We start from the raw sequence: 27,500 nt of genomic DNA, 5'->3' as shown, positions 1-27,500 counted from the left end.
AGCCTCCTGGCATAACGTTGGAATTGCAATGAAGATCGAAATCCGCCATGTGGCAGTATTGCCTACTTTATGAACATCATGGGCCAGCTATTAGTGCGTTAGTACCGGCCCCACCACAGCCCCAAAACAACTAGGTAGTCGTTATGCACATTATGGTAAATTAATGATTGTAATATAATAAGTTGTAATCTATCAAATGGTTTTCATTTCATGTTTCTATCTGCTCCAGAGGCTGAGATAGAAAAGGTTTTAGTGAAGATCGACAATTCTGAAAATCTTTCCAAAAAACCCTCAGGTTTTAAGAGATTGTGTAGAATAATTGCATAGGTTTTAATAGGCGTTTTTAGCAGGCGTTTTAGGTCTAAATGGGTTAATGAGCCAATTATCCATAAATATGCCTCCTTACCCACCTTTTAGCCCTCATTGTATTCATGAACCTTATGAACAGAGGTTAATTCACAGCAACATATAGAGCTGGTATGCACAAACTGAATAAATAAACAAAATTACCAATTAAGCTAGTGACCTCAGGAAAATGCAACATTTTTTAGGTGGGGTGGGGAAACTGCACATTGGAGGTGGTTGGGTGGGGGGGGGGGGGGGGGGGGGGGTTAACTGTACATTGGATTATCGACGAAACCTTACTTGGTCCCAAGAAGAGGGTCTCGTGTATTATTGGGTTAGGACATTTACTGTACATTGGAGGGGGTTGGGTTAGGACATTTACAGGGGCCAGTTTCTAATTGCAGTCTCCCGTAGGTGCTCTTTGAGAGTGGTTTTGAAAGTGGATAGTGATTCACATTCCTTTACAGCTGTGGGTAGGGCGTTCCACAATGATGTAATGCTTAAATATGTTTCACATCAGACAACAGGAAGTAGTTTTGGGGAATTAATTTCCAGCATTTTCCATGTAGATAGATAGATCTTTCCAGTGAGTTAATGGAAGGAGGGGGGGGGGGGGGCGTTGACTTGCAAAGGATGAAATAGTGTATAGTGCAGCAATGCAGGTCCGGTTCACAGTTATTGTTGTAATGTGGAAGTGGGAGTTATGTCACCGGGGGTTGGGTGCAGGGGGGGGGTGGGATGCGGGGGGGGGCAAGTTGATGTTGGTCGTTGAGCATCCTGACAGCCCGTGGATAGAGGCTGTTGGTCAGTCTGCTGGTTCTGGACTGGATGGACCTTCGACCGGAGGGCAGCAGTTGAAAGAGATGGTGTGCTGGCCACTGCTGGGTGGTACTGGTCTTGTAAGATGTTATTTATACGCCGTAGGCAGCGGGAGGTAAAGACTGTGGAGATATCTGGGAGGCTAGCTCCAGTGATCCTCCTCGCAGCCTTGACCACTCTGTGGAGGGCCTCCTTCTCTGCCCTGGTGCAGCTAGAAAACCACACCAGTAGTCCGAACGTGAGTACACTCTCTACTGCGCAGTGGTAGAAGTTGGCCATCAGTCCCTGTGGGAGTTTAGCCCATTTAAGCTTCCTGAGATAGAAAAGGCGCTGCTGTGCTTTGCCCACAGCAGAGGCAATGCTGACCCCCCAGGACAGGTCATCAGACATTGTCACGCCCAGAAACTTAGATTTTGAAACCCTCTCCACCTCCTCATTCCCAATGAGGAGTGGAGAGTGGCTGAGGTCACCAGTCCTGCAGAAATCGATGATCATCTCCTTGGTCTTTGTGGGGTTGAGAGCAAGGTTATGACCATCGCACCACTCCACTAGTTGCTCAACCTCCCTCCTGTATGAGGTCTCATCATTCCCTCTGATGAGGCCAAGCACTGTTGTGTCGTCTGCAAATTTTACTATGAGGTTAGATGGAGAGGAGGAACAACAGTCGTGTGTGAAAAGTGTGTAGAGAAGTGGGCTGAGTACACACACACATCGTTTTTGGGACAATTCGCAGTAAAGGAATATATCTGTCGGCGATGTTGTATGCGGGAACGAATTGCAGAGAGGGAGGACTGACTGAAGTGGAGAGTGTGTTTACTTGTGTCTCAGAAAAGAAATGTCTCAAAAACGAATATCTGATTTCTTTAATAATAATAACCTGGACTTGCTGCATATGCATCGGGATATTCTGGACTCACTGGACATTCATGTTGTCATGAAGGAGTTTATTTCCACCACTCCTGAACGCAAGACCACCTTCTACCGTCTTCGGAATAATGTGTGTTTATTATTATGCAGCGATTGTTGTGACACCAGCGTTTCCGTTGTCCGGTAATTACCGGTATTTGACCGGCAAAATCTGTTGAAGTCCGACATATTTAATCTCTCCGGTCATAATGTCCGGTGAAAATAATTCCCTCTAAGCACAATTTGATTATTTGAATTGTATTAAAATAGGCTAAAATTAAATAGCCTATGCGATGAACGAAACAATCATTACATTTGTTTCATCGTTGCTTCACCAAGCAGCCGGTCTAATAATGACATCGCTGTCAGCGCGAGCTTGCTGCTGCTAGATTTGCGAAAAGCATGCAGCTGCAGACCCACAGACCCCGCCAGCTTTGCCGGCACAGTGCAGTACTCCAATTCAGCCATTGGCAATTCAGCTGTTGGGTGGGGGGCGCTGCTGAGCGGTCCCCAGACCGGACCTGAAAACACCGCTGCTCTGCGGGTCTGCAGCTGGATGCTTCTCGCAAATCTAGCAGCAGCAAGCTCGCGCTGACAACAGCGTTGTCATTATTAGACCGGCTGCTTGGTGAAGCAACGATGAAACAAATGTAATGATTGTTTCGTTCATTGCATAGGCTATTTAATTTTAGCCTATTTTAATACAATTCAAATAATCAAATTGTGCTTAGAGGGAATTATTTCTCTCTCTGCCAAATTTCTCAGTTCTTCGCTTGATATAATTAATACAAATGTCCAATATAACGGAATTCGTTAGCTCATAAAAATGTGATTATAACAGACTGCTGTTTATTAATGTCGGGCAGACTGCCCACCGACACCTCAAGTCGGCAGCAGCACGAAGTCTCGAGGGACTTATTTTATTTCAAATATATTAATGACTGTATATACGCAAAAGTAGCCTAGTTTTAAGTTAAAATATTATAAATGCCTTGAGGATGTCATTCTTTATATAGGCCTATCAATTGTTTTTAAGCTCAATAAACTGACCGGAATTTATCCCATTTGTCCGGTAGATTGAAATCTACCGGACACTCAGACCTGCAAAAAAAATTCGAACGGAAACCCTGAGTGACACACACACACACACACACACACATTAGGGTGACCAGGTGTCCCCCTTTTGGTTGTACTGTCCCACCATTTGACCAAATGTCCCACGTCCCTCATATTGAGAGGATGTCCCTCTTTTCGAAGCCAAAAAAAACATGCGTCTAAAAGCCCCTCCCTACAGACAGTAAACGTAGCAACCCGCCTCTTGTCCACACACATTGCTCTGATTGGTTATAGTACTTTAGCGCGCTGCTTGCCTGCTTGTGACGTGACTGAGACTGAGTCGAGACGCTACCTCATATCGCAAATCTGATTGGTCAAAAAAACACAACAACATTACAAGCAAACTAGTTCAAGATGGAAAGCAGTAAAAAGAAACGGACCTGCAGTTACAACCAAGACTGGCAAACGACACATGACTGGGTGAGGCAGATGGCAGGAAATCCGCAGCAGGCTTTCTGTGTTTTGTGTCATAGTTCGTTTTCAATTGCGCATGGAGGAGAATACGACTTGAAGCGCCACAGTGGACGTGAGTCTCACTTGAAAGTGGCTCACCAAAAAGAAACATCCAGATCTATGGATACGTTTCTTTTTAAACCAAACAATGATAGCCAGACGGACAAGGTCACTGCAGCTGAGATAACAAGTGTCTATCACACAGTACAACACTCCCATTCATACAGGTCAGCCGACTGTGGTAACCTTTAACCTTTGATTTAAATCTATTCGGTGAAGACCATGGCAGTTATTCTAATATAGAAACACAATTTATTTGTATTATTATTTTTGTATTATACTACACTGTTTTCCCTAGTTCTGTGTTAACAGGGAATATCAAACACAAGACATTCCTGTCAAGTGATGACGTTTGAATATTTAAAACAGATGTTAGGTGGTATTTAATTTGTATTTATTTTGATTTAACCTTTAACCTTTGATTTAAATCTATTCAGTGAAGACCATGGCAGTTATTCTAATAAAAAAAATTACATTATCTATCTGTCCCACTTTGTCCCACTTTGTCCCACCAAAATCTTACTGTTGTCCCACTTTGTCCCACCAAAATCTTACTGTTGTCCCACTTTTGGACTTTTTGCATCTGGTCACCCTAACACACACACACACACACACACACACACACACACACACACACACACACAGATCCTGTGCGGTGTGCGAAACGGAAGTCCAAACGCTAGTTGTTGCCGCTTGCGACTAAATCGACAATAAATCGTCTTCTGATTAGAGAAAAAACTGCTGCATTTCGTGTGTGAACTGTCCATGTTGGTGTTCAAGTTTGTCTGTTGTAGTGTAAAATATTGATCTTTCAAATGAATGGAAAATCACGAATGATGCGCTTCGCGCATGCATTTAACACTTTGATTGCCTAAGGCTAAATTCATGATATACCATAGGTTGCCAGCTCTATTTGTCTATGGATAAGTTCCCCTTCTTTGCAGGGCTATAACTTTTTAAATTATATTGCTAAATTGCCATTATTAGGGCCCATTCAATGTCCTATATGTATTGTTCAGGGTGTATGAACGTTAAACTTTTTCATTCACATATTCATACTAAAATATGATCTAAAGTATGTTTTCATCTCTTTCTGCAGCTTTCTCCAGAACGTGATTTATAGCCCCAAATGCATTATATTGATGATCAAATACAGTTTGATAGCAATCGGCGCGATATAAAAAAATCCAACTGGACGGACTTCTGGAAGTTACTACACGTCATCTGATGATGATCGGATGGCCGAGGGGGCGTTTATAATTCCGTGGGCAGCGTTATACCATTCATCTAATGTGGGTCAAATGTTCATCATAGCAGTTAGTATCGTACACATTGAAAAATAACGCTGAATCTTACCGTATCTTCCTCGCGCCGTTGGCCGATGAGCGTGGAACAGACATTTTCCTATTATGGGATATAGAAATATCCGGTCCATTTCCAGGTTGTATAATAGTATATACGTCCAAATCATGTTGTTTTTTCGAGTTATTTGCAGCGATCGATGTTCACTGTGTGAAGACTGAGTCTCTCTAACATTAGCGAGTGCCCGGACCACATATGGAGTGAGTCCTGCCGGGTTAAAGGTAACATCCGTTTTTTTGATCTGCCGATCGGCCATCAGATGGCGGTCTTGAACCGCTAGAGGATTGAGAGGAGATCACACTTGTGTCTCAGGGCCCCCGAAAGGAAATATGATTCCGATCACAGATTTTTGAAATATTGATATCAAAGACGAGTTACGGCGTCTTCGGCAACTTGAGCATGGCGGGGAAGGACGCCTAAAAGCGTCTTCCGGCAGTTAAAGTGTTAATATGACGTTATTATTATTATTTATCTCCGACTCCCGCACCCCCAAGTCTGACCAACTTCCCGCGTGCCTGTACCATATGTGTGCCTGTGCTCTAGATGTTCCAGCAGAGTGTGCAACACAATGGCAATAGCATCCTCTGTTGACCTGTTCTTCCTGTAGGCAAACTGGTTGTGGTCTAATGATGGCGGTATGGAGGCTTTTATGTGTAGTCCTTTGTTTAGTTGATGGTTCACCTTTTTTCCGCCAGAGGGCAACGAGACTACTGCAGCGGGTCAACACAGAGACTACTGCAGGGGGTCAGCACAGAGACTACTGCAGGGGGTCAACACAGAGACTACTGCAGGGGGTCAACACAGAGACTACTGCAGCGGGTCAACACAGAGACTACTGCAGGGGGTCAGCACAGAGACTACTGCAGGGGGTCAACACAGAGACTACTGCAGGGGGTCAACACAGAGACTACTGCAGGGGGTCAGCACAGAGACTACTGCAGGGGGTCAGCACAGAGACTACTGCAGGGGGTCAACACAGAGACTACTGCAGGGGGTCAGCACAGAGACTACTGCAGGGGGTCAGCACAGAGACTACTGCAGGGGGTCAACACAGAGACTACTGCAGGGGGTCAACACAGAGACTACTGCAGGGGGTCAACACAGAGACTACTGCAGGGGGTCAACACAGAGACTACTGCAGGGGGTCAGCACAGAGACTACTGCAGGGGGTCAACACAGAGACTACTGCAGGGGGTCAGCACAGAGACTACTGCAGGGGGTCAGCACAGAGACTACTGCAGGGGGTCAGCACAGAGACTACTGCAGGGGGTCAGCACAGAGACTACTGCAGGGGGTCAGCACAGAGACTACTGCAGGGGGTCAGCACAGAGACTACTGCAGGGGGTCAACACTGAGACTACTGCAGGGGGTCAACACAGAGACTACTGCAGGGGGTCAACACAGAGACTACTGCAGGGGGTCAACACAGAGACACTACTGCAGGGGGTCAGCACAGAGACACTACTGCAGGGGGTCAGCACAGAGACTACTGCAGGGGGTCAACACAGAGACTACTGCAGGGGGTCAACACAGAGACTACTGCAGGGGGTCAACACAGAGACTACTCCAGGGGGTCAGCACAGAGACTACTGCAGGGGGTCAACACAGAGACTACTGCAGGGGGTCAACACAGAGACTACTGCAGGGGTCAACACAGAGACTACTGCAGGGGGTCAACACAGAGACTACTGCAGGGGGTCAACACAGAGACTACTGCAGGGGGTCAGCACAGAGACTACTGCAGGGGGTCAGACAGAGACTACTGCAGGGGGTCAACACAGAGACTACTGCAGGGGGTCAACACAGAGACTACTGCAGGGGGTCAACACAGAGACTACTGCAGGGGGTCAACACAGAGACTACTGCAGGGGGTCAACACAGAGACTACTGCAGGGGGTCAGCACAGAGACTACTGCAGGGGGTCAACACAGAGACTACTGCAGGGGGTCAACACAGAGACTACTGCAGGGGGTCAGCACAGAGACTACTGCAGGGGGTCAACACAGAGACTACTGCAGGGGGTCAGCACAGAGACTACTGCAGGGGGTCAACACAGAGACTACTGCAGGGGGTCAACACAGAGACTACTGCAGGGGGTCAACACAGAGACTACTGCAGGGGGTCAGCACAGAGACTACTGCAGGGGGTCAACACAGAGACTACTGCAGGGGGTCAACACAGAGACTACTGCAGGGGGTCAGCACAGAGACTACTGCAGGGGGTCAGCACTGAGACTACTGCAGGGGGTCAACACAGAGACTACTGCAGGGGGTCAACACAGAGACTACTGCAGGGGGTCAGCACAGAGACTACTGCAGGGGGTCAACACAGAGACTACTGCAGGGGGTCAGCACAGAGACTACTGCAGGGGGTCAGCACTGAGACTACTGCAGGGGGTCAACACAGAGACTACTGCAGGGGGTCAACACAGAGACTACTGCAGGGGGTCAACACAGAGACTACTGCAGGGGGTCAACACAGAGACTACTGCAGGGGGTCAGCACCAGGGTAATCACATTGATATCTAACCAGGGTAATCACATTGATATTTAACCAGGGTAATCACATTGATTTTGGTCGTTTTAGGCAAAATATTTGATCGTTTGCATCGTTCTGCCAGACGGAACTGCGTTCTGGCAGCCTGAAGACGGTACTTTTTGATACCACTCTCCAGAGTGCGCAACTCTGAAGACGACTGGAGACGCCCCCCGTTGCGCCACCATATTTACAAGCGATAAGTCTTCTCCTGAACCGATGACTCGTTGGCCCACCTCTCCCTTACCCCTGCATGCGCAAACTCTCCAACCACCATCAACAACAGATTGACATCTCCCTTAAGCCGGGCATTGTGCCCATCTCATACCCCTCTCCTCTCTGCCACCGTTAAAAGCCTATGGAGATGTTTAGAGGGCTATAACTTTTTAAATGTTATTGCTATATTGACATTACTATGGCCCATTCAACATCGATTATCTATCGTTCAGGATGTGGGAACGTTATACTTTTTCATTCATACATTGTTGTGTTAATACCTTCGAAAATATAAGTATGTTTTTAATCTTTTCTGCTGTAATTCCAAAAACGCTAGTTATAGGCCCAAACGCATATGATAGATTATCGATTGCCGTTTCTTTCCCATACACGCTATACTAAAAAATTCAAATGTATATTATTGGTATACATTATGCTTCATCATGCGTGAAGGAAAGGGGGGGGGTCGTTTATAATTCCTTGATCATCAGTAGCGGCTTTATGTAGTATGGGTGATATATTGATCAGTTGGTTTGCAGTGAAATGAATAAACAATCGGGCTGAAAATAACGTTATATTCCCCTTACCGTGGGCCGATGAGACTGGCGGTGAAAGAAGAAAAAAGAATTATTCGACGCCGATCGCCTAGGTCCATTTCCGGTTTGTATGGCGCAATAAACGCCATATTATTAAGTTTAGAAAGCGATCCATATGTACTATAGTGTCTGTCAGGAGTCCCGTAGCGAGATGTGACTGCCGGAGGAATTTCATCAATGCACCGATGGCACTTCCGGTTTTTGCGAGTGTGTAACTCACCCAACCATCCACCAGGCGGCGGTATTGAGCCGTTGCAGTCACATCTAGGGTCCAGCTAGGGCAGGGGTGGCCAACCAGTCAGAGACTAAGAGCCACAAAAAAATTACTGTGGTACCACAAAGAGCCACACCATATACCAGCGTTTCTCAACCTTTTTTTTCAGTCACGGCACCCTTCATGTGTTTATAGGTCTCACCCTCTGGCCTCTGAAGTTGCTAATGTCTTTTTTATTTGGGCCTCACAGGGTTAAAAGTACCCTGTGAGACCCACGGTTGCAAAATTACAAAATCACTTTTAGCCATTTAAAAAAATAATGTTTATTTAAATTTTTTTAAAGGGGAACTATTTTACAATTTCTTTCTCTATTTGGGCACTTTTACACAATTCCTGTGAGTCTATGGAACACCTAGGTTTTTTTTTTTTTAAATGCATTGTTTTGTATTTCTAATCAAGTACTAAAAACCGCATTTTTCTACCTCAAGATCTTAAGCCGTTTTGAGGCTGGGCTCCAACCACTGTGTGGCCTGGTGCCAACTGCCACATCAACTGCCACATTATTATGCAGCTGAGAAATCTCTGACATCACAGATATGCACATTTTCAGATGACTCAGTTCAGTGAGGGTGAATATTGTGAGAGGAGAATTGGAAGAATTCGCCAATATGAGAATTAGAGACATATATCCTATTAATATAAGTCCACATAGCTAAGAAACAATGGTAAACACTGAAAAAAGCCATTTATAAGATAGTTCCCCTTTAAGCACATGTATAGTCAATTGGTCCTGTTGTTCAGCCTCACAATGCTATTTGATAGTAAATGTGTTTATATGTCCCACCCTCTGGCCTCTGAAGTTGCTAATTTCTTTTTAATTTGGGCCTCACAGGGTTAACCTCTTAAGCCTGAGATATACAGTAAAAGTGTATATTTTCAGCATTATGTTTGTTTACCAATTATTTTAACTGTTATTAGTGAAATATAAGATTATAGAAATCTCAGGGCATTGAGTCGGAAACCGGCGCATATTGACAGGAGGAAGTAGCACAGCCAAAAGTGAGTGTAGTCTTTTGAAGGAAGAGACTCAGGGCTTTCAAATTTCGAAAAACTACCCTACCCAGCTCACACCAGCCCCTGTCAATCATCCGACTTCTGGATTTACTTTTTAATTTCTCTTATTTTTTGGGATTATCTCCCACAAACCTGAACGTTATTGCCATAAAACAGAACGCAGTTAGTTTCTCTACCTTTCTGTGAACGTCTTGCAAAAAACGGTGTTGCAATATGATGAAAAATGGTGGAGAAATTTACATTATAAAAAAGATGGCAGAATTCAGTACTGTATCTACAAAACCTTCTGTTTAATCATCTTCCCTTTATTCATTTGCTTAGATTTTTCAGGTCTGGTCAATTTTAGCATGGTGTTATTTACAGTCAAAGATAATTTTTTTTTTAAATAGAATTGATATTCTCCTTTGGTTCATTACAATTTACTCAAGCCTAGTAACAGACACACTATTTCTGACACTGATCCATATATGTCCCTAGATTCAGATACCAAGAACATGCAAATGGACCATTTAAAAAAAAATTGTAAATGTTTATTCTACGTCCTTATGGAATGAGTGACATAAAAAAAAAAAAAAAAAAAATGAAAAAAATTAATAAAAAAAATATTTTTTTTTTATTTTTTTTTATTTTTTTTTTATGGATGGAAGAGCCGCACATTGACGGGCAAAGAGCCGCATGCGGCTCGCGAGCCGCGGGTTGGCCACCCCTGAGCTAGGGCATCGGGGGTTGGCTGGATGAATTATGAATGCCATGGCGAAAAAATGAAATATTGATCTCAAAGACGCTTGGCAGACAACGCATGGCGGGCAATAACGCTGGAAAGCGTTTCCGGCGCTGGATGTGTTAACAGTGTTACAGAACTTGATCGGGCTTTTACAGCTAAATGTACTTTTTCTGAAAACCCAAGTAGTAGCCAAGCATACTGTTCCATAGCATACCCCTTCATAGGGCTGGGCGATATGACCAAAAACGTTATCGCGATAAAATTATAAAATTATTTTCATATAATTCGATATCGATAATTATCGTCGATATAATGTCCGTCAAGTTTAATTAACTTCTTATGCTGCTGCGAATGTCTCAAGTCGAGTTGATGTCGTCATCAGTCTGCACACGTTATCCGACAAGCGGAGTATCTCATGACAATAAATATGACACTAAAATACTCTCTTCCGCCACAATATATTGAAACAACGTCCACTGTATATCCCACACTACCATAAACGTGGCCTCAGAATTCAAAACACACACATACTCGGCACGTAAATATATAAAACAGTGCCGTGCAAGCTAGTTATCCTAGCCAGCCTGTTGGTTCTAAGCGATGTATTCCATGACAATGTGCTAAATATGACACTAAAATACTCTCTTCCGCCACAATATATTGAAACGACGTCCACTGTATATCCCACACTACCATAAACGTGGCCTCAGAATTCAAAACACACACATACTCGGCACGTAAATATATAAAACAATGCCGTGCAAGCTAATTAGCCTAGCAAGCCTTGTTGTTGAGTGAGTCCTACCTCCTTCCGGGTCTCGGCCATCTCCTTCACTGATTGGTTGTTAGCTGTTGTGCGTAAGTACGTCATCACGTAACGCTGGTTGTTGTTGTGCTGAGCCGAGGCTGAACGGAGCCAAGCTTGGAAAATCGATATATCGAAACTTTGCGACCACGTTTCATGTTTATTTCGAGGAAATAATTTATCGCGATAGTTATCGTTATCGTTTTATCGCCCAGCCCTACCCCTTCAGTTGATCATGACAAATCCTCTCTTACCTTGACGATTAAAAGGCCTCCATAATTTAGTAAATAGTATTCCCATGGCATGGTGCTGGGCTGTAGCCAGCTAGCGTTGATGCTATCCCATGCTAACAACATTAGCTAAATAGCTTACCAACTGAGGTAAACGTTAAATACAGACAACGTTTGCTAGTCGAAAGGACTGGACACACACACGGACAAGTTAAACATCAATCAATGAATTTATTACAACACAGGTAGTTTGAGCTGCCTCTGACCGCACCACGGGGCTATTATATTATATACGGCTTTGTACTCTCTCTCTCTCCTGCCGATTAAAATCCACAGCTCTTCCTCCTCCTCATCACCGGCTGCCTGTGAAGCTGCACTCGCAGTGTGTGTGTGTCTCTCCGTTGAAAACTATAGCGTCGGCTCAAAACAAAAGCTGGCACAGAACCGGACACACAAGTTATCGAAAACAACGATCGAACACTTCCGGTCGGTTTTCAAAATAAAAGAGCGAAAAACAGGAAAGACATTTATTTAGTAAATGTGTGGCACGCTTATTATCTTGAGACGTTTTCGCATGTTGTGTGTGTGTGTGTGTGTGTGTGTGTGTGTGCGTGTGCGTGTGGATACAGCATGTCCTCTCTGTGTGTGTTAAATAGATCTGTAAATCGCTGGCTTTGCAGATTTCCCTCATCTGTCCAGGTCACACGCACGCACACACACACACACACACACACACACACACGCACACACACTCACACGTTGCTACAGTCTATTTTCAAGCACCCTGACTGGCTGCCTGGTTCTGTTGTTGCTAGGCAACCATCTGCTCCTCGCTAAGCAATGCATTAATCAGAATATGGATTAGAATACAAGCCTTATCTTGTGTGCTGGAATTGCATAGAGAGAGAGAGAGAGAGAGAGAGAGAGAGAGAGAGAGAGAGAGAGAGAGAGAGAGAGAGAGAGAGAGAGTGTACTTAAATATGTGTGTGTGTGTTTACATAATGTGTGTGTGTGCAGGTATTCCTGACTGCACTAATCTTGTTAGCAGCTCTCATTCCTTCTCTCTTTCTCCTCTCTTTCATTCAGTCCACTGTTATGATAGACCCTTTGTACGAGTCCTTATGATATATAATGTTATAGTAGTCCTCTTGTGATATATAATGTTATAGTAGTCCATGTTTAACTCATTGACCGCCACGCTCTTTTCCCATCTTTACTCAATGGCGCCAGCGTTATTGACCATTTTAGCGATGTTTGCGGACCCATCGTGTGTTCTGTATTATAGCTATGGAGACAATAGTATGGCTCATTTGACAGGCATTGTTTATAGTCCAAGACTGACTAAGGCAAAGTAAAATATATTGTTGGTTTCCTGTTGGTTGTCAGTTTGGCCATGGGTAGGTAGGGAATTTATTTTATTTTATTTTTTTATTTTATTCTTTCCCACGGCGACTATGGATAGGGAATTTCTTTATTTAATTAAAATGTTCACAACAACATGGATGCATGTACTCTGCCAGCATGTTTAATATCCATAATACTAAATGTTTGACTAAGATTTATATGAAACTTTATTAAAAAAAAAAAAAAAAAAAAAAAAATCTTTTTTCTTTTTTTTTAATATTTTTTTTTAAAAACTCATAAAATATATTGGGTCGCACCTAAATCGGCAGGGTCGGTCAGCAACCGGAAACCAACTATTAATTTTGTTAGGCCCAACCAGTTCATCATTAGCATCTAGGGCTGTCTTAAATACTTCGAAGCTTCGAAGCTTCGTTCGATGGGCATGGGATTCTAATATGAAAATATAATTTGATTATAAAAATAAATAAAAAATCAACTCTGCCTCTGCCGTTTGTTATTTAAGATGAGGTCGGACTCGGCACTGACAGATTTGTGTTCATTGTGCTGCTTTTATAAAGCCTCAAATGACGGCTTACAATATTTCATGAAAGCAGTGTTTTTTGTTTGTCTAAGATTTAAAAAGGTTTCAACTTTACAGCACTGACAAAGTTGAACAAAGTGCTGTACAAGTCCCACAATATACATTTATAATTTTTTTTTTTAAATTTTTTTAATCTCGAAGCTTCGAATTAAAATCGAATCTCGGCCCCGAAGCTTTGAATTCCAAAAAAATATCGAAGGTCAGCCCTATTAGCATCATTCCATGCTAAACATAGCCCCGTTCCAAAATAATCCAGTCTTTTTTCATAAATCGCGAGATATGACACGTTATATGCGTTATGCTCAAATCGTTCGGGTTGCATGAAACCCCAAATACTTCAAGATCAAAGGTATATACCAGACCTGGGCATTGTACGGCCCGCGGGATGATTCTGACCGGCCCGCGAAAGATTACAATGATAATAAAAAAAATAAAATAAAAATTAATATTCTTTCTTTTTTTTTAACTTTTTTCTTTTCATGTCAACGTTCACACGCACAATATACGCTTAGGAGACATGCTCAGAAGATGTTGGTTCTCTTTGGTTCCACCTACATATGTGAACAGACATTCTCAGTCATGACGTTTACCAAGTCCAGGTACAGATCCTCTCTCACTGATGAACATCTGGCAGCTGTGCTTCGCATCTCCACCTCAGACATGCAACCTGACTTTGATGGACTTGTTAAAGCTCAACAGAGACTGGATTTCTCACACTGAATGAAAAAAATAAAATAACTGAAGAACACTAAAATGTGGAAATATAACAAGTGAAATGGGACACTTGATATTTTTTTTTCTTTTTTTTGCACAGTTCTGAAAACATTAAATGTTTAATATAGGCATGTAAAGTAAAAAAGGCTACACAACTGGGACACTTTTCTTTACACAGTTCAGTGACATGTCTTGTTTATTTTTGCTATAAGATGATGTGATGTCTTTAGAAAGCTAAGAAAATCCTTGTTTCAATAGTATATGAAACTCAAAATGCCCTTTGTTATTAATGTTTCACATTTTGTTTATCATTTTGGAAATAAATTCTATTTGAATAAATGATATTTTTGAAAGCTAACCTCACCTTTTAATTGCCAAATAATAACATACACTCTTACCAGGGGTCAAAACAATGCCATATAGAAATAAAATGTATATTATGCATAATTGAGTTTGGAATTTTGGCCCGGCCCCCCAACATATTTTCAGTTGCTCATTCGGCCCCCTGCGAAAAATAATTGCCCACCCCTGTATATACCATATACATATGTGTCTTCACAAAATCATCAAGGGGCGGGGGGGGGGGGGGGGGGGGTCGTTTAACTCGAAACTGCGATCGTTACCAAAAGCATGTTTTAGCAGGGATGTGATTTATCCGTTTTTAACCGGATTTCTGGGTTTTCGGACCTAAAATCATGATAAACAAATACGGTATTCATTTAAAAATAATAATAATAATAATAATAATAATAATAATAATAATAATAATAATAATAATAATAATAATAATAATAATAATAATAATAATAATAATAACAACAAAAAAAGTATTATAATATTGAGCTTTATGTATGTTTTGATTATTATCCACCTGGTCTAAGCGAAACGCGAAAGCAACATTTATCAGACCTGCTATTCTTGCATAACAGATTTTCATTGGTTATCGATAATGTTAGCAGTTTTGTTGAGTGGCGCGAGATGCTGTAAAGACGTCAACACACTAGGAAACACACTAACACTGGATTGCTTTTGTAAAACTGACCAACCAGGGAAGGAAGGTTACTTGCAAGCAGTGCAGCAGTCTGCCACTCAACACTACTCAAGGGAGAGCAAGCATTGTTCAGTTAATGTGAAGCTCTGTAGAAACATCAAACTCTCAAGCCTGAGGTACAGAAGCCAACCTAGACATAACCAAGAAGCTGAGATGGAGAAATGTCACCACCTTCATTCTCAAAATCGACCTGAGAACAAAAGAAAAGCAAAAGAGTCCATTAGTCCAACTGCAGCCCTTCGCAGTAGCAGGGCTCTACGCTAACCTTTTTCACTAGGGGCACAGGTGCTCCTAAATGAAAAAATTTAGGAGCACACAAAGAAATTTAGGAGCACAGTGCATTTTTCTCTAGTAACTGAGTTTATTAACAAACTCAAATTTTTTAAACAAAAATAAATGTACATGTATAGTAGTACTCTGTATGTGCATGTTCAAATGGGAACGGAACTGTGCAATAGCACCAAAGTCACTGGCCCACATTGTGTGTGCCAGGGTTTCCGTTAGAAAAAATTGTTGCCGGTCTCCGTGACCTGCAAGATTTCAATCTACCGGACAAATGAGATTAATTCCGGTCATAGTTTATTGAGCTTTAAAACAATTGATAGGCAGGCTATATAAAGAATGTCATCCTCAAGGCATGTAGATTTATAATATTATTACTTAAAACTAGGCTACTTTTGCGTATAGTCATTAATATATTCCAAATAAAATAATTCCCTCGATACTCCGTGCTGCTGCTGACTTGAAATAAAATAGACCGCGTATGTGGGCAGTCGGTCCGACACTAAACAGCAGTCTGTTATAATCACATTTTTATGAGCTAACGAATTCCGTTATATTGGACATTTGTATTAATTATATCAAGCGAAGAACTGAGAAAGCAGAGAGACGGCAACATTATCGTGGTTTGCGTGACGACTCTCTCCACCTCGCAACGACTTATTTGCAAAGAGTATGGCGCTGCAGAGCAGCTGATTCAGCTGTTATTGGCTCTTTTCTGGGAACCGCACAGCAGCGCCCCCCACCCAACATTGGCTGAAAATGGCTGAATTGGAGTACTGCTGGAATACTGCATTGTGCTGCTGTTGCTCCGGCTCTGCAGCTTCACAAAAGTTTGCACACCCAGCACTAAGCTCTCGTTGACAACGTCGTTGTCATTATTAGAAGCAACGAGGAAACCAATGTAATGATCGTTTCGTTCATCGCATAGGCTATTTAATTTTAGCCTATTTTAATACAATTCAAATAATCAAATTGTGCTTAGACTCAGGGAATTATTTTCACCGGACATTAAGACCGGAGAGATTAAATATGTCGGACTTCAACAGATTTTGTCGGTCAAATACCGGTAATTACCGGCTAACGGAAACGCTGGTGTGTGCGTGTGTGCTAAACAAACTAATTTTTTTTAAACAATAACCACATTGGATAATCCATCCATTATCATTCGCTCCTAACCAGGCACTACCATTATATGCTAGCTTTTATTCTCTCCACCACTTCTAACCACATTGTCATTTTGGATTCATTGAGACCCAAAATTCTTGCTGTAGATATTTCTAGATAAATCACATCGAGATATGTAAGAATCCAGACCTTCCGGCACATTTCTTCCTGTTGAAACCATCGTGATGCTATCAGCTTTTTAGCCACCGTGATACCAGATAAAACCAATCTCTTTAGCTGTATAGGTAGGTACTGCATGCTCAAAAACATCGTTCAGCAGTAATACAGAAGGGTGTACAGGTATTTTGAAAACATCTCCTAATGTGTGTATGCCCTGCTCTTCCCATCTAGGGAATCTTATAGGTCATTTTCCAATCACGAGTGCATTGTTATTGAATAAGGGAGTTTGATTATGCCATTTATGTGAGTCAGAATATTTTTTTTGTTTCACGCCATATCCGGATCGCATGAGTAATAATGAGGCAAAATTTTTGTTCGCATTGCTTAATTGATCATTTGGTGTATACTATGTCCTGCAGTCTATGTGGTGCTACTATATTTACTTCTAAATTCCTCCAGGATACTGATGCTTGGGGATCAAACCAGGTTGTCAGTGGTCTTAAAGTGTACGCCTTAAAATAGTGGAAAAAATCTGGAAATGACATACCTCCGTCGGCTTTGTTTCTCTGTGCGGTGGATCTTTTTATACGTGGTGGTTTGTTATTCCAAATAAATTTGTATGCGGAAGAGTGTAATTTTTTCTGGAGGGGGTAACGGTAGCATTGAGCTGATGAAGTTGATTCTAGGTAGGACGTCCATCTTAACTATTGATACCCGTGCCTGTAATGAGTTTTTAAGTTTCGACCACCTGTCAAAGTCGTATTTTATTTTATTTTGGATTTTTATGTAATTGTGCTTCACCGTTTGGCTTATGGTAGGGAATACTTCCACTCCTAAACATCTAAAGTGTTTAACCATCGGTCTCTCTTCTGGGAGGGTTATATATTTTTTTGCAGGGGCGTTAAGTGGAAGGAAAGCTGATTTCGGCCAGTTTATCTTAAATCCAGATAAATCGCCAAAGTCCTTTATTAACTTGAGAAGATGAGGCATTGCGGTGTTGGGGTTTTGCTATTTGATATCGAGCACCGTATTCTCCACTGCAGTAATACGCCCGGCCTGTTCTGCGGCCGCTTTTTTAACCTCTTCGAATTTAGCATCGATGTGTAATTTGAAGTCGTCGATGTGTAATTTGAAAGCGTCCATCTGTTCCTTTATCAGGTTAGTCAGAGACTTGAAATCGGGTGTTGTATCTTCCCTGCTTGTAACAGTTGAGGTTGTAGGAGCATTGGGAGTCACGGTGGAGTTGACTGATATTTTTTTCTCAAATTCCCCTGCTTTCTCTCTCACGGAGTTCGTCCCCGCCGTTACCGTTATATCATCGTGGAACTATCTATGGGTTGGCGCCGGGTCCCCACGGACATTTTAGCGTGTGGCACCTTCAGCTCCGGTAACGTTAGTAGGAGTTCATAACATCAACAAGCAGCACGAAAGCGGCAATAGTCCCGGTTGGAGTTAGTAAACACAGTTGTATGTTAGCCTTCTTGGATGTTGAATAAACGCCTGTCTTTAAACACCCCGCCTCTCAGACTCTCATTCCCTCCTCTGCTAGCTAGTAGCTACGGTAACATTTCGTTTACTGTATTAGCTGGGGCTAGTGCTACCATAGTTAAAACGTGCGTTGTGTTGTACAAACTGCTAACGCTATGGCAAGATGTGTGTAGGCGGTGGCCTATGTAATGTTAATGGCTATGTTTTTAAAGTCGTAATGTAGATTGATTTATATTGTGCTTGCCATTTTTACACAAATTGACTAGCACCTGGCTGCAGTGCTGCTGCTGCCTGCAGCCAGTGCTCACTTCTCCCGGCTCCGCCAAATGAATTTTTTTTTATTTGCGCGTCATCTGAACCGTACGACACACGGACGCTCCATTACCGGATAAATATATATATATAATTAGTAAACTGTCGGGGGCATTTTGTGCCCCCCTTAACTGATTTTCGAGCGCATTTTGTCCATTTTCAAGGGCATTAATGCCCCAAGCCCCCGTTAATTTCGAACCCTGTCTCATACCACTCTCTGCCACCACTCTAAGCCTATGGAGATGTTCACCTTCTTTGCAGGGCTATAACCTTTTAAATTGTATTGCTAAATTGACATTACTATGGCCCATTCAACATCGATTATCTATCGTTCAGGATGTAGGAACGTTATACTTTTTCATTCATAGATTCATACGAAAATACCGTCTAGAATATAAATATATTTTTATCGTTTTCTGCAGTAATTCCTAGAACGTGAGTTATAGGCATAAACGCATATATAGATTATCAACTGCCGTTTGTTGCCGATACACGCTATATTAAAAATTTCAACTGTACATGATCCTAAACGTTATGACTCATCATGCGCTGATGAACGGGGGGGGGGGGGGGGGGGGGGCGTTTATAATTCCGTGATCGTCAGTAAATGCTTTATGTAGTATGGGTGATATATTGATCAGAGAGGTTTGCATTAATAATAATAAACAATCACGCTGAAAGTAACGTTACTGTCCTCTTACCGTTCGCCGATGAGACTGGAGGAAAAAGATCCCACTTATTTGACGTAGATCGACTAGATCCATTTCCGGTTTGTATGGCGAAATAAACACCCAAATCATATCGATTATTGAGTTATGGCAGCGATCGATATACACAGATGTGTGTCTAGAGTCCTGCAACAATATGTGACTGCCGGACGCATTTCCCAGATGCACGGAGATCACCAGAGATCCATTTCCGGTTGTAACTCGCCAGATCATCCACCAGGCGGCGGTATTGAAGCGTTGCACGGTTGTGCCGAGTCCCACTGTCTCAGCCGAGGCTGGGTGAGGGAATTATGAATACCATGGCGAAAAAATTTAATATGATTACAATAACGTTGTACGCCGTGGAATGGCGGAATTCGCATGACCTTGAAACCAGCCGTAAGCCGTTTTTGGCGGTGGATGTGTTAAGGCATCCCACATCCCTGTTTAGGTCCGGTAAAATACGACACTGTGATCGGTACAAAAACATGTTTTAGGTTAGGTAAAATAGACATAGAATAGACCTTACCTTAGCCAGAAAAGAATAATCCCAGTGATCCCATCGCAATCGCGATTACTCGTGTATATGTGTATACTGGTGTATATGGGAAACAATAGGTTTGAGGCGAGAAAATCTCAGAGCGATCACTCTGTCCTGATTCCCTCTGAGGGGGAGGAGTTCTTGCAGTGTGTATGTGTGCTAAAGTGGCGCCACAGTCCCAATTCAAAAGGTAGGCGATACTGCCATCTGGCGAGATTCGATCGTCATTGCAATTCCAACGTAGGCAGCTGTGTGTCAGGAAGACTCAGGGAGCTCCGGCCGAGTGGGGATCAAAGGGGATCAAAGGATCAAAACCCAGAGAAAAGTCGGGTTTGGGGCTAAACGGTTTGGCGATGAAACCCCACTTTTCTCGGGTTTGGCGGGCAAAGAGTTAAAGCCCTATTTGTTGCCGTTCGAATGCCACCTCACCCGACCAAATTCAGCTGTTTCCCTCTCTCTCTCTCTCTCTCTTCATTCTCCCTCCACTATGCACAAGCATAACAATAACATTATATGTATTACGTGAACTGAACGTTCCTTCTCTGTCTCTTTCTCTAGGTGTGTGTCTAGCTGTGTTACCTGTGTGTGTGTGTGACACACGCTGTCGCGGGCCGTCATGTTCCGGAACAGTTTGAAGATGCTGCTTGGGGGCAAATCCAATCGCAAGAACCGCAACAGTGGTGAGTACACTGATACACATTAATACACACTCTGGGTACATTAATACACACTGAGTACAGTAATACACATTAATACACACTCTGGGTACATTAACTCATTCAGCGCCATACCCAAGTAATGTCGGGTTATCTCGCCAGCGGTTGAGCGACATACCTGAGTATAGTCGGGTTTTGGCAGTTTTTTTCTTTTATTCGATTTTTTTTAATTCATTCCAGGCTCACGGACCTCTGTGTTACCATTGGAACTCATTCTGAGACCCCGAGATTGCAATACCATCCGAATCCTGCTAGGTGGAAGTATCGCCCACCCTTTGAAACCTTATTTCACACTGTGTGTCACATCTAATTGTCTAGTCGTCCAGGCGGAGAATTTAGACCAAGCCAAGTAAATCGCTTCATCCGAGCACTTTGAAACGCGTTCAGCACACTTGAGGCATATCTTGTGCCACTTTGTCAGGGACCCGATCGACATCAATACTGGAAATCGCGATCAGACAATTGGAATATTCTTTTTGGAATAACCTTGATCAAAGTTAAGGACTATCTGACGTCAATTCCACCTTGATCCTACAATGATTTCATATCGATCCAGCTGATCAACGTATGTAGTATTAAAAACAAATGCCGTTGCTGGCGATCAAAGCATAAAAAAACTACCCCCCCCCCCCCCCTTTCATGCATTCATGATGAAACATAATACCTATTTTTTTTATCCACTTCTTCTCCTTATTTTCTATTTTTCTCTCATCCCAATTCGCTGTTTTTCCAATTCTCCCCTCCCCTGTCTTGAACGTTGCTCGCATATGCCCCCCACAGGTCGGTCGTAGGGAGGATAGAAGCCTTGCATCACGTGTCCCCTCCGGTACACGAGGAGGCAGTCTGTCACATCTTTTCACCTGCCAGCGCGGACTCTCATTGGCGAGGTGTAACGTGTGGGAGGCTCACACTACCCCCGCCATTTCCTGTCTCTGCTGTGCAGGCGTCCCCCAACCGACCTGTAGGAGTCGCTGTCCACAACGTCCAGATTACCACCCATCGACTTCCACCCGCTAATTCTGCCAATTGAATTAGTATGACGGCCGGCCCAAGCCGGAGGCAACGCCGACAGCCGGAGTCGAACCCGGTGTCTCTTGCTTTGGTGACGAGCGCAATGTCCGCTGCGCCACCCAGCCGCTGAAACATAATACCTATTATATACCTTTTGATTTGGAAATAGTAGCGTGTCCAGGCGAGCAACGTGAACGCTTTTAGGAAAATTCACATATCGCTCCATAACGCAGTTACCAGGAATTAGCCAGGATCACTCTGAAACTATACAATATTCACAACGGTATAACACGCAAACGTATACATGAAAAAATTATTAATAATTTAATTTAATAATTATTTTTCACATGTTGGACGAGGGATAGTTACTGTCAAATGAGCCATAGTATTGTCTCCATAGCTATAATATAGAATATAGATATAGCCCTGCAAACACTGCGACGCACAGGGAACATCCCTATCTTTTAAAGCGGTGGCCCATTGAGTACAAGATAAAACGGCTGGCAGTGAATGAGTTAATACACACGGAGTACAGTAATACACATTAATACACACTCTGGGTACATTAATACACACCGAGTACAGTAATACACATTAATACACACTAATATTTACTAATACATATAGAGGTCGCCAAAGTGGCGCGTTGCTCCGGTGGGCAAATCGTCCTTAAAAACGTCCCGGGGCCGGGTCGGTGCCAGTTAAGAGGTTAATACACACTAATATTTACTAATACACACTAATACACATTCATACACTGAGTACACTAATACACATTAATACACACTCTGGGTACATTAATACACACTTGAGTACAGTAATACACATTAACACTTTAATCGCCGAAGACGCTGTTCAGCGTCTTTCCCCGCCATGCTTATTCTGCCGAAGACGCTGGACAGCGTCTTTGATATCAATATTTCAAAAATCTGTGATCGAAATCATATTTCTCCCCCGGAGACATTATATGTACTGGTGAGCCCCTCTCAATTCTCCAACGGTTCAAGAGCGCCATCTGGTGGCCGATCGGCCGCTCGCCCAAACAGGAAGTGATGCGGATGAAGTGGTGCTCACCCATATTTCGTCCGGGCACTCGCTATCATTAGCAGGACTCCATCTTGACACAATGGATGTCGATCGGTTACCAATAACTCGATAAACAACATGATTTGGACATATATACTATTATACAACCTGGAAATGGATCGGATATTTCGACATCCCATAATAGAAACATTTCTGTTCCACGCTCATCTCCCAATGGCGCGAGGAAGCTACGGTGAGTTTCAGCGTTATTTTTTAATGTCTTCGATACTAACTGCTCTAATGATCATATCACCCACACTAGATGAATGATATAACGTTGCCCACGGAATTATAAACGACCCCCCCCCCCCCCCCCCCATCCGGTCAACATCAGATCATACGTAGTAACTCCTAGAAGCACGTCCAGTTGAAATTTTTTATCTCGCACAGATTTCTACCAAACTGTATTTGATCATCAATATAATGCATTTAGGGCTATAAATCAAGTTCTGGAGAAAGCTGCATAAAACGATAAAAACATACTTATACTTTAGACCGTATTTTAGTATGAATATGTGAATGAAAAAGTATAACGTTGCTACACCCTGAACAATAGATATAGGACGTTGAATGGGCCATAGTAATGTCAATTTAGCAATACAATTTAAAAAGTTATAGCCCTGCAAAGAAGGGGAACTTCTCCATGTTAAATAGGGCTGGCGAGGGATGGTAAATTATGAATTTAACCCCGGCGATCAAAGTGTTAACTTCTTCCACCCGTGGTGAAAATCCGCCTAAAATATATACCTAGGTAAATGGAATATTGCTCCACTTCTACAAGGTTAATTTGCATGTTCATGGTATCTAGGGACATCTATGGACCTCAGGGAATGTATTCCCAGTGTCAGAAATATTGTCTATTACTAGGCTTGCTTAAATTGTGATGAAACAAAGGAGAATATGAATTATGATTTTTCTTTGCATCTTTGACAGTGAATAACACCATGCTAATAATGACCAAACATTAAAAACTGCCACTGATCTCGTTCAGTACCTTCTTGAGATCATGTGTACAAAAAATCTAAGGAAATTAATAAAGGGAAGATGATTAAACAGAAGGTTCTGTAGATACAGTACTGAATTCTCCCATCCGGACCAATGCAATTTGAAATATTATTATAGAATAGGAGGGGGCGGCTAAGTGGCGCAGTGGGCAAGGGGCTCGCCACTAACGCAGGAGATGCTGGGTTCGAGCCCAGCTCTCGGCGTTGCTTCCGGCTTGGCTGGTCGTTCATACTAATACAATTGGCAGTATTAGGGGGTGGGAAAGCCGGTGGGTGGGGATTGGACGTTGTGGACAGCGACTCCTACAGGTCGGTTGGTGCGCCTGTACAGCAGAATCAGGAAGTATCGGGGGCAGCGTGAGCCTCCCACGCGTTACTCCTCGCCACTGAGAGATCGCGCTGTTCAGGTGAAAATATGCGACAGCTGTCTCCTCGTGTACCGGAGGGGACACGTGATGCAAGGCTTGGTCCTCACTGCAGCCGACCAGTGGGAGGCATAGTCTAGCAACGTTCGAGACGGGAGGGGAGAATTGAAGGGAGAATTGGCGAGGTGAAATTGGGATGGGAGAAAAATAAGGAGAAAAAGTGGATAAAAAAAAGAATATAGAATAGGAGGCTTATAAATTACCTTATTATAGCCAATTCGCACATTTATATATATATATATTATCTTTCAAATGCCCGAGTTCAATTTGGATTTAGTATCACCAGGCGTGCATGAGAACAGATAATGAAATCTATTGTAATGTACAGTAGCTTTTTTATTTTTATCAGGGTGGCACCATTTTGAAACAATTTTCAAATCTAATTGTTGCTGAATGCTAACAATAGGGAAGAGAAACTAACTGCGTTTTCAAATTTGTCAAAAACGTTACCTTTTGTGGCTTATTATCCCGAATAATAACAGTTATTGATATAATTCATACAGAACTCTGAACCTTGAACCCCTATAGAATCTTCCAGGAAGTGTAGTTCTGAAAAATTCCAATGCTGATCGACAGCTAGTGATGTCTATTACAAAATGGCCGCAAAAAGACTACAATTCCCATGGTTAAAAAATATCCAAAATGGTCGCCCTCGCGACTAGACTTGTCCAAATCGAAAAGTTAAATCTATCTAATGACACTTTTAACCTATTGCTAAACTAACGTATTGATGATAATATACATTCTACATGCTGTTGTGACATGTTAGTGATGTTAATACTTTAATACGTTTGAAATTATAATCGCTAATTTTATACAACAGTCAAAAAAATTGTGATTTATGACCAGATGTCATTTCGGGGACCGCTATCGGTCCCGTCGGGTGAACAGGTTAATAACCCAAACTGAACTATTCTTTAGGACAAGCATGAAGACCCCTGGGCTCTTAGTTGTCTGGTGTGTCCAGCGGTTGGCGTCCTGCCAATCTGACCTGTCACCTGAGAGCCACCCCCGCACTGACCTCCCCGTCATGCACTCTGTGGCGGACCTGACCCACGTCCAGCCCGGTCACGTCTTCCCTCGCCACGGACTCATGCTGCTCTACTTCCTGGCCGATAACGTCCGGATCCACCAGGGCGACCTCATCGCGCCGGACTTTGAGCCGAGCAGAACGGACTACGGCGTACAGGGTTATCGGGACGGGAAGGACGCGTTGCCTCCCCTCGCCGACCACAGCGGCGTGTCCTACTACGCCTTAGGGAACCTGGACTCCAGAGACGCGCAGCAGCTGCCGCCCTACGTCACGTGGAACTGGCGGCAGGCGCCCGGCGACGCCGAGAGCACCAGGGACAGGATCGTGTTCACTTACGACCGCGTTCGCCACCGGGTGCTCGACGTCTACCTGACGCAGAACCGCGCTGCCGGACTCTCCGCCCGCTCCCTCGCCCGCGTCGACCCCGAGCACACCTACCGCATCCACGCGGGGCTACTCTCAGAGATCCAGGACATGGTCCTCACCGCGGAGAACAGCCTGTCTGTCTTCCTGTTCGTAGCCGGCTACCGAGGGAACGCTTTCACAGAGAGGTGTCACGTCGTTCCACGTCGTCCGCGCGAATCCACCGCCGCCGGCGACTACGACGAAGCCGCGACTCGGAGGAACGGCGGCGGAGGTCCGTCTGAACCGCGGAGCCGTGCGTCTCTGAAGAAGGCGGGCCACGAGGAGGAGTGTCGGCGGATCGCGCTGGAGGTGAAGACCAGAACCAACGGATACGCGCGTCTCAAGTGGGACAGCGTCCCCGTGAGTCTCCTCGGCGGCCGAGCCCAGGTGGAGCTGTACCGGGACGGGCGTAAGGTGTATTCCACGGGCGTCTCCGCCGGTTACGGGACCAGCGACACGTACGTTGCGGTGAACCCAGGCCTGCAGATGAAACTGGTGGACGGTGACGGAACCGTGGTTCTGAGCAGCCCGCTGACCGACGGCGTGGACCGGAAGTTCCCGGTGGAGATCAGGGGATACGACGCCAGGCTCCAGCTGTACGTGAAGTCCCGGTACGCCGGCGCTCGCCTCTACGTCAAGAAGAGCTTCGGGAACTGGAAGGAGAGGTTCTCCCGCTCCTGGGTGGGCTTCTACCCCTCCCACCTCACCGTGAACCGCTCCTACTACACCTATAAGTCAGCCACCGCTTTCACCAAGGGCCCTGAGACGGACGCAGAGTACGACGTGTATTATTACACCTCCAGCATGATCATCAGGCCGTTAGCTGAAGCTCGGTTCCACCTGCAGAAGGACTACGTCTCCACCTTGGCACGCACTGCACCATGGGAAACCTAGTATACCCACAATTCTTTTGGATTGTCAAATGTTTTTTTTTTTACCTCTATTTTAGTTTTTGACTATTGCATACCCCAAGTAATTTGAGATTTATTATACTCTATATTTATAGCACATGCGTGAGTCTGGTCTCTTTTGAAAGGTAACATTCTGAAGCTTCTTACACAATAAATACTTTGAGTGCTAATGAAATAGAGTAACAGAGGTTTGAACACACTGAAGTAAAAGTTTTGTGTACTCTCATTTCTGTTTAGTGGGTGCCAGATGCCTGTTTTTAAGTTCCAGCTGAGAGGTAGGAGCTGGAAAACAGAACGGTTCCATAGCCTGAAGTCTTATGTAGTACAGGACGGGTCCCAAGTTTATAAAAATCCCACGGAAAAGGAATGTTTCACAAAGGTTTTTATAATGTGTGTACTGGTAAAAATTCAGTGTGTTTAAATCCAAAATGACCGTCCACTTCCATTCATTCAGACGCCCGAGTCAAAACAAAGAGCTTGTTCTCTTCTTCTGTCTTCGTCTGGGGTAGTTTTCGGAGCAGACGCTCCTTGGCTGCAACGGTGGTTAATCATGTTCACCATCAGATCAGGACCGCTTACAACCGGACATGGTCACTTGTTGGAACGGCTTGTCAAATGACGCTCGCCGGATATTTCGTCTTGTAACTCGAGACCTGAAGCACTCAATAGGTTGAGTGTGGTGACGATCGAAAGGCGGCAAATTCAACTTTCAAACACTGTATCGGATGATCGGCGAAAAATGCAGCCCTGAGCCGACAGACGAGACCAAAGTGCTGCGACGCACGACGTCCCGTGCACGGGCGTGGCGTACGGTATACGGTACGCCGAACGTTAAGAGGTTAACAGTCCTTATCCTTTAAAACTGTGGATTATTCTGTTAAAACGGTGGACTATTCCCTTCAAACTGAACTATTCCTTTAAACTGGATTATTCTGTTAAAACAACTGTGGACTATTCCTTTAAACTGGATTATTATGTTAAAACAACTGTGGACTATTCCTTTAAACTGGATTATTCTGTTGAAACTGTGGACTAATCCTTTCAAACTAGATTATTCCTTTAAAGACAGTCTTGATATAACACAACATAACCATGATATAACATAACCTTGTAGCATAATGATTAAATCT

At 43.6% G+C, this 27,500-nt stretch overlaps 1 protein-coding gene across 1 annotated transcript in view; it reads left to right on the top strand.

The window, feature by feature from the left end:
* tanc2a (tetratricopeptide repeat, ankyrin repeat and coiled-coil containing 2a) overlaps window positions 1-27,500 on the top strand; it is a gene marked incomplete at its 3' end in the record, with an annotated part of 261,579 nt that overhangs the window by 73,773 nt on the left and 160,306 nt on the right. Inside the window, 1 exon segment of the mRNA XM_084329297.1 lies at window positions 20,338-20,459. Within this exon segment, the coding sequence (XP_084185423.1) occupies window positions 20,396-20,459 (64 nt within the window). The 5' untranslated portion in view covers window positions 20,338-20,395.

Source organism: Notolepis coatsorum, assembly GCF_963971535.1.
Source record: "Notolepis coatsorum genome assembly, chromosome: 14".
NCBI classification, from domain to species: domain Eukaryota; kingdom Metazoa; phylum Chordata; class Actinopteri; order Aulopiformes; family Paralepididae; genus Notolepis; species Notolepis coatsorum.
The sequence above is the reverse complement of the archived record's forward strand: the minus strand, read 5'-3'. Positions and strand labels throughout refer to the sequence as shown.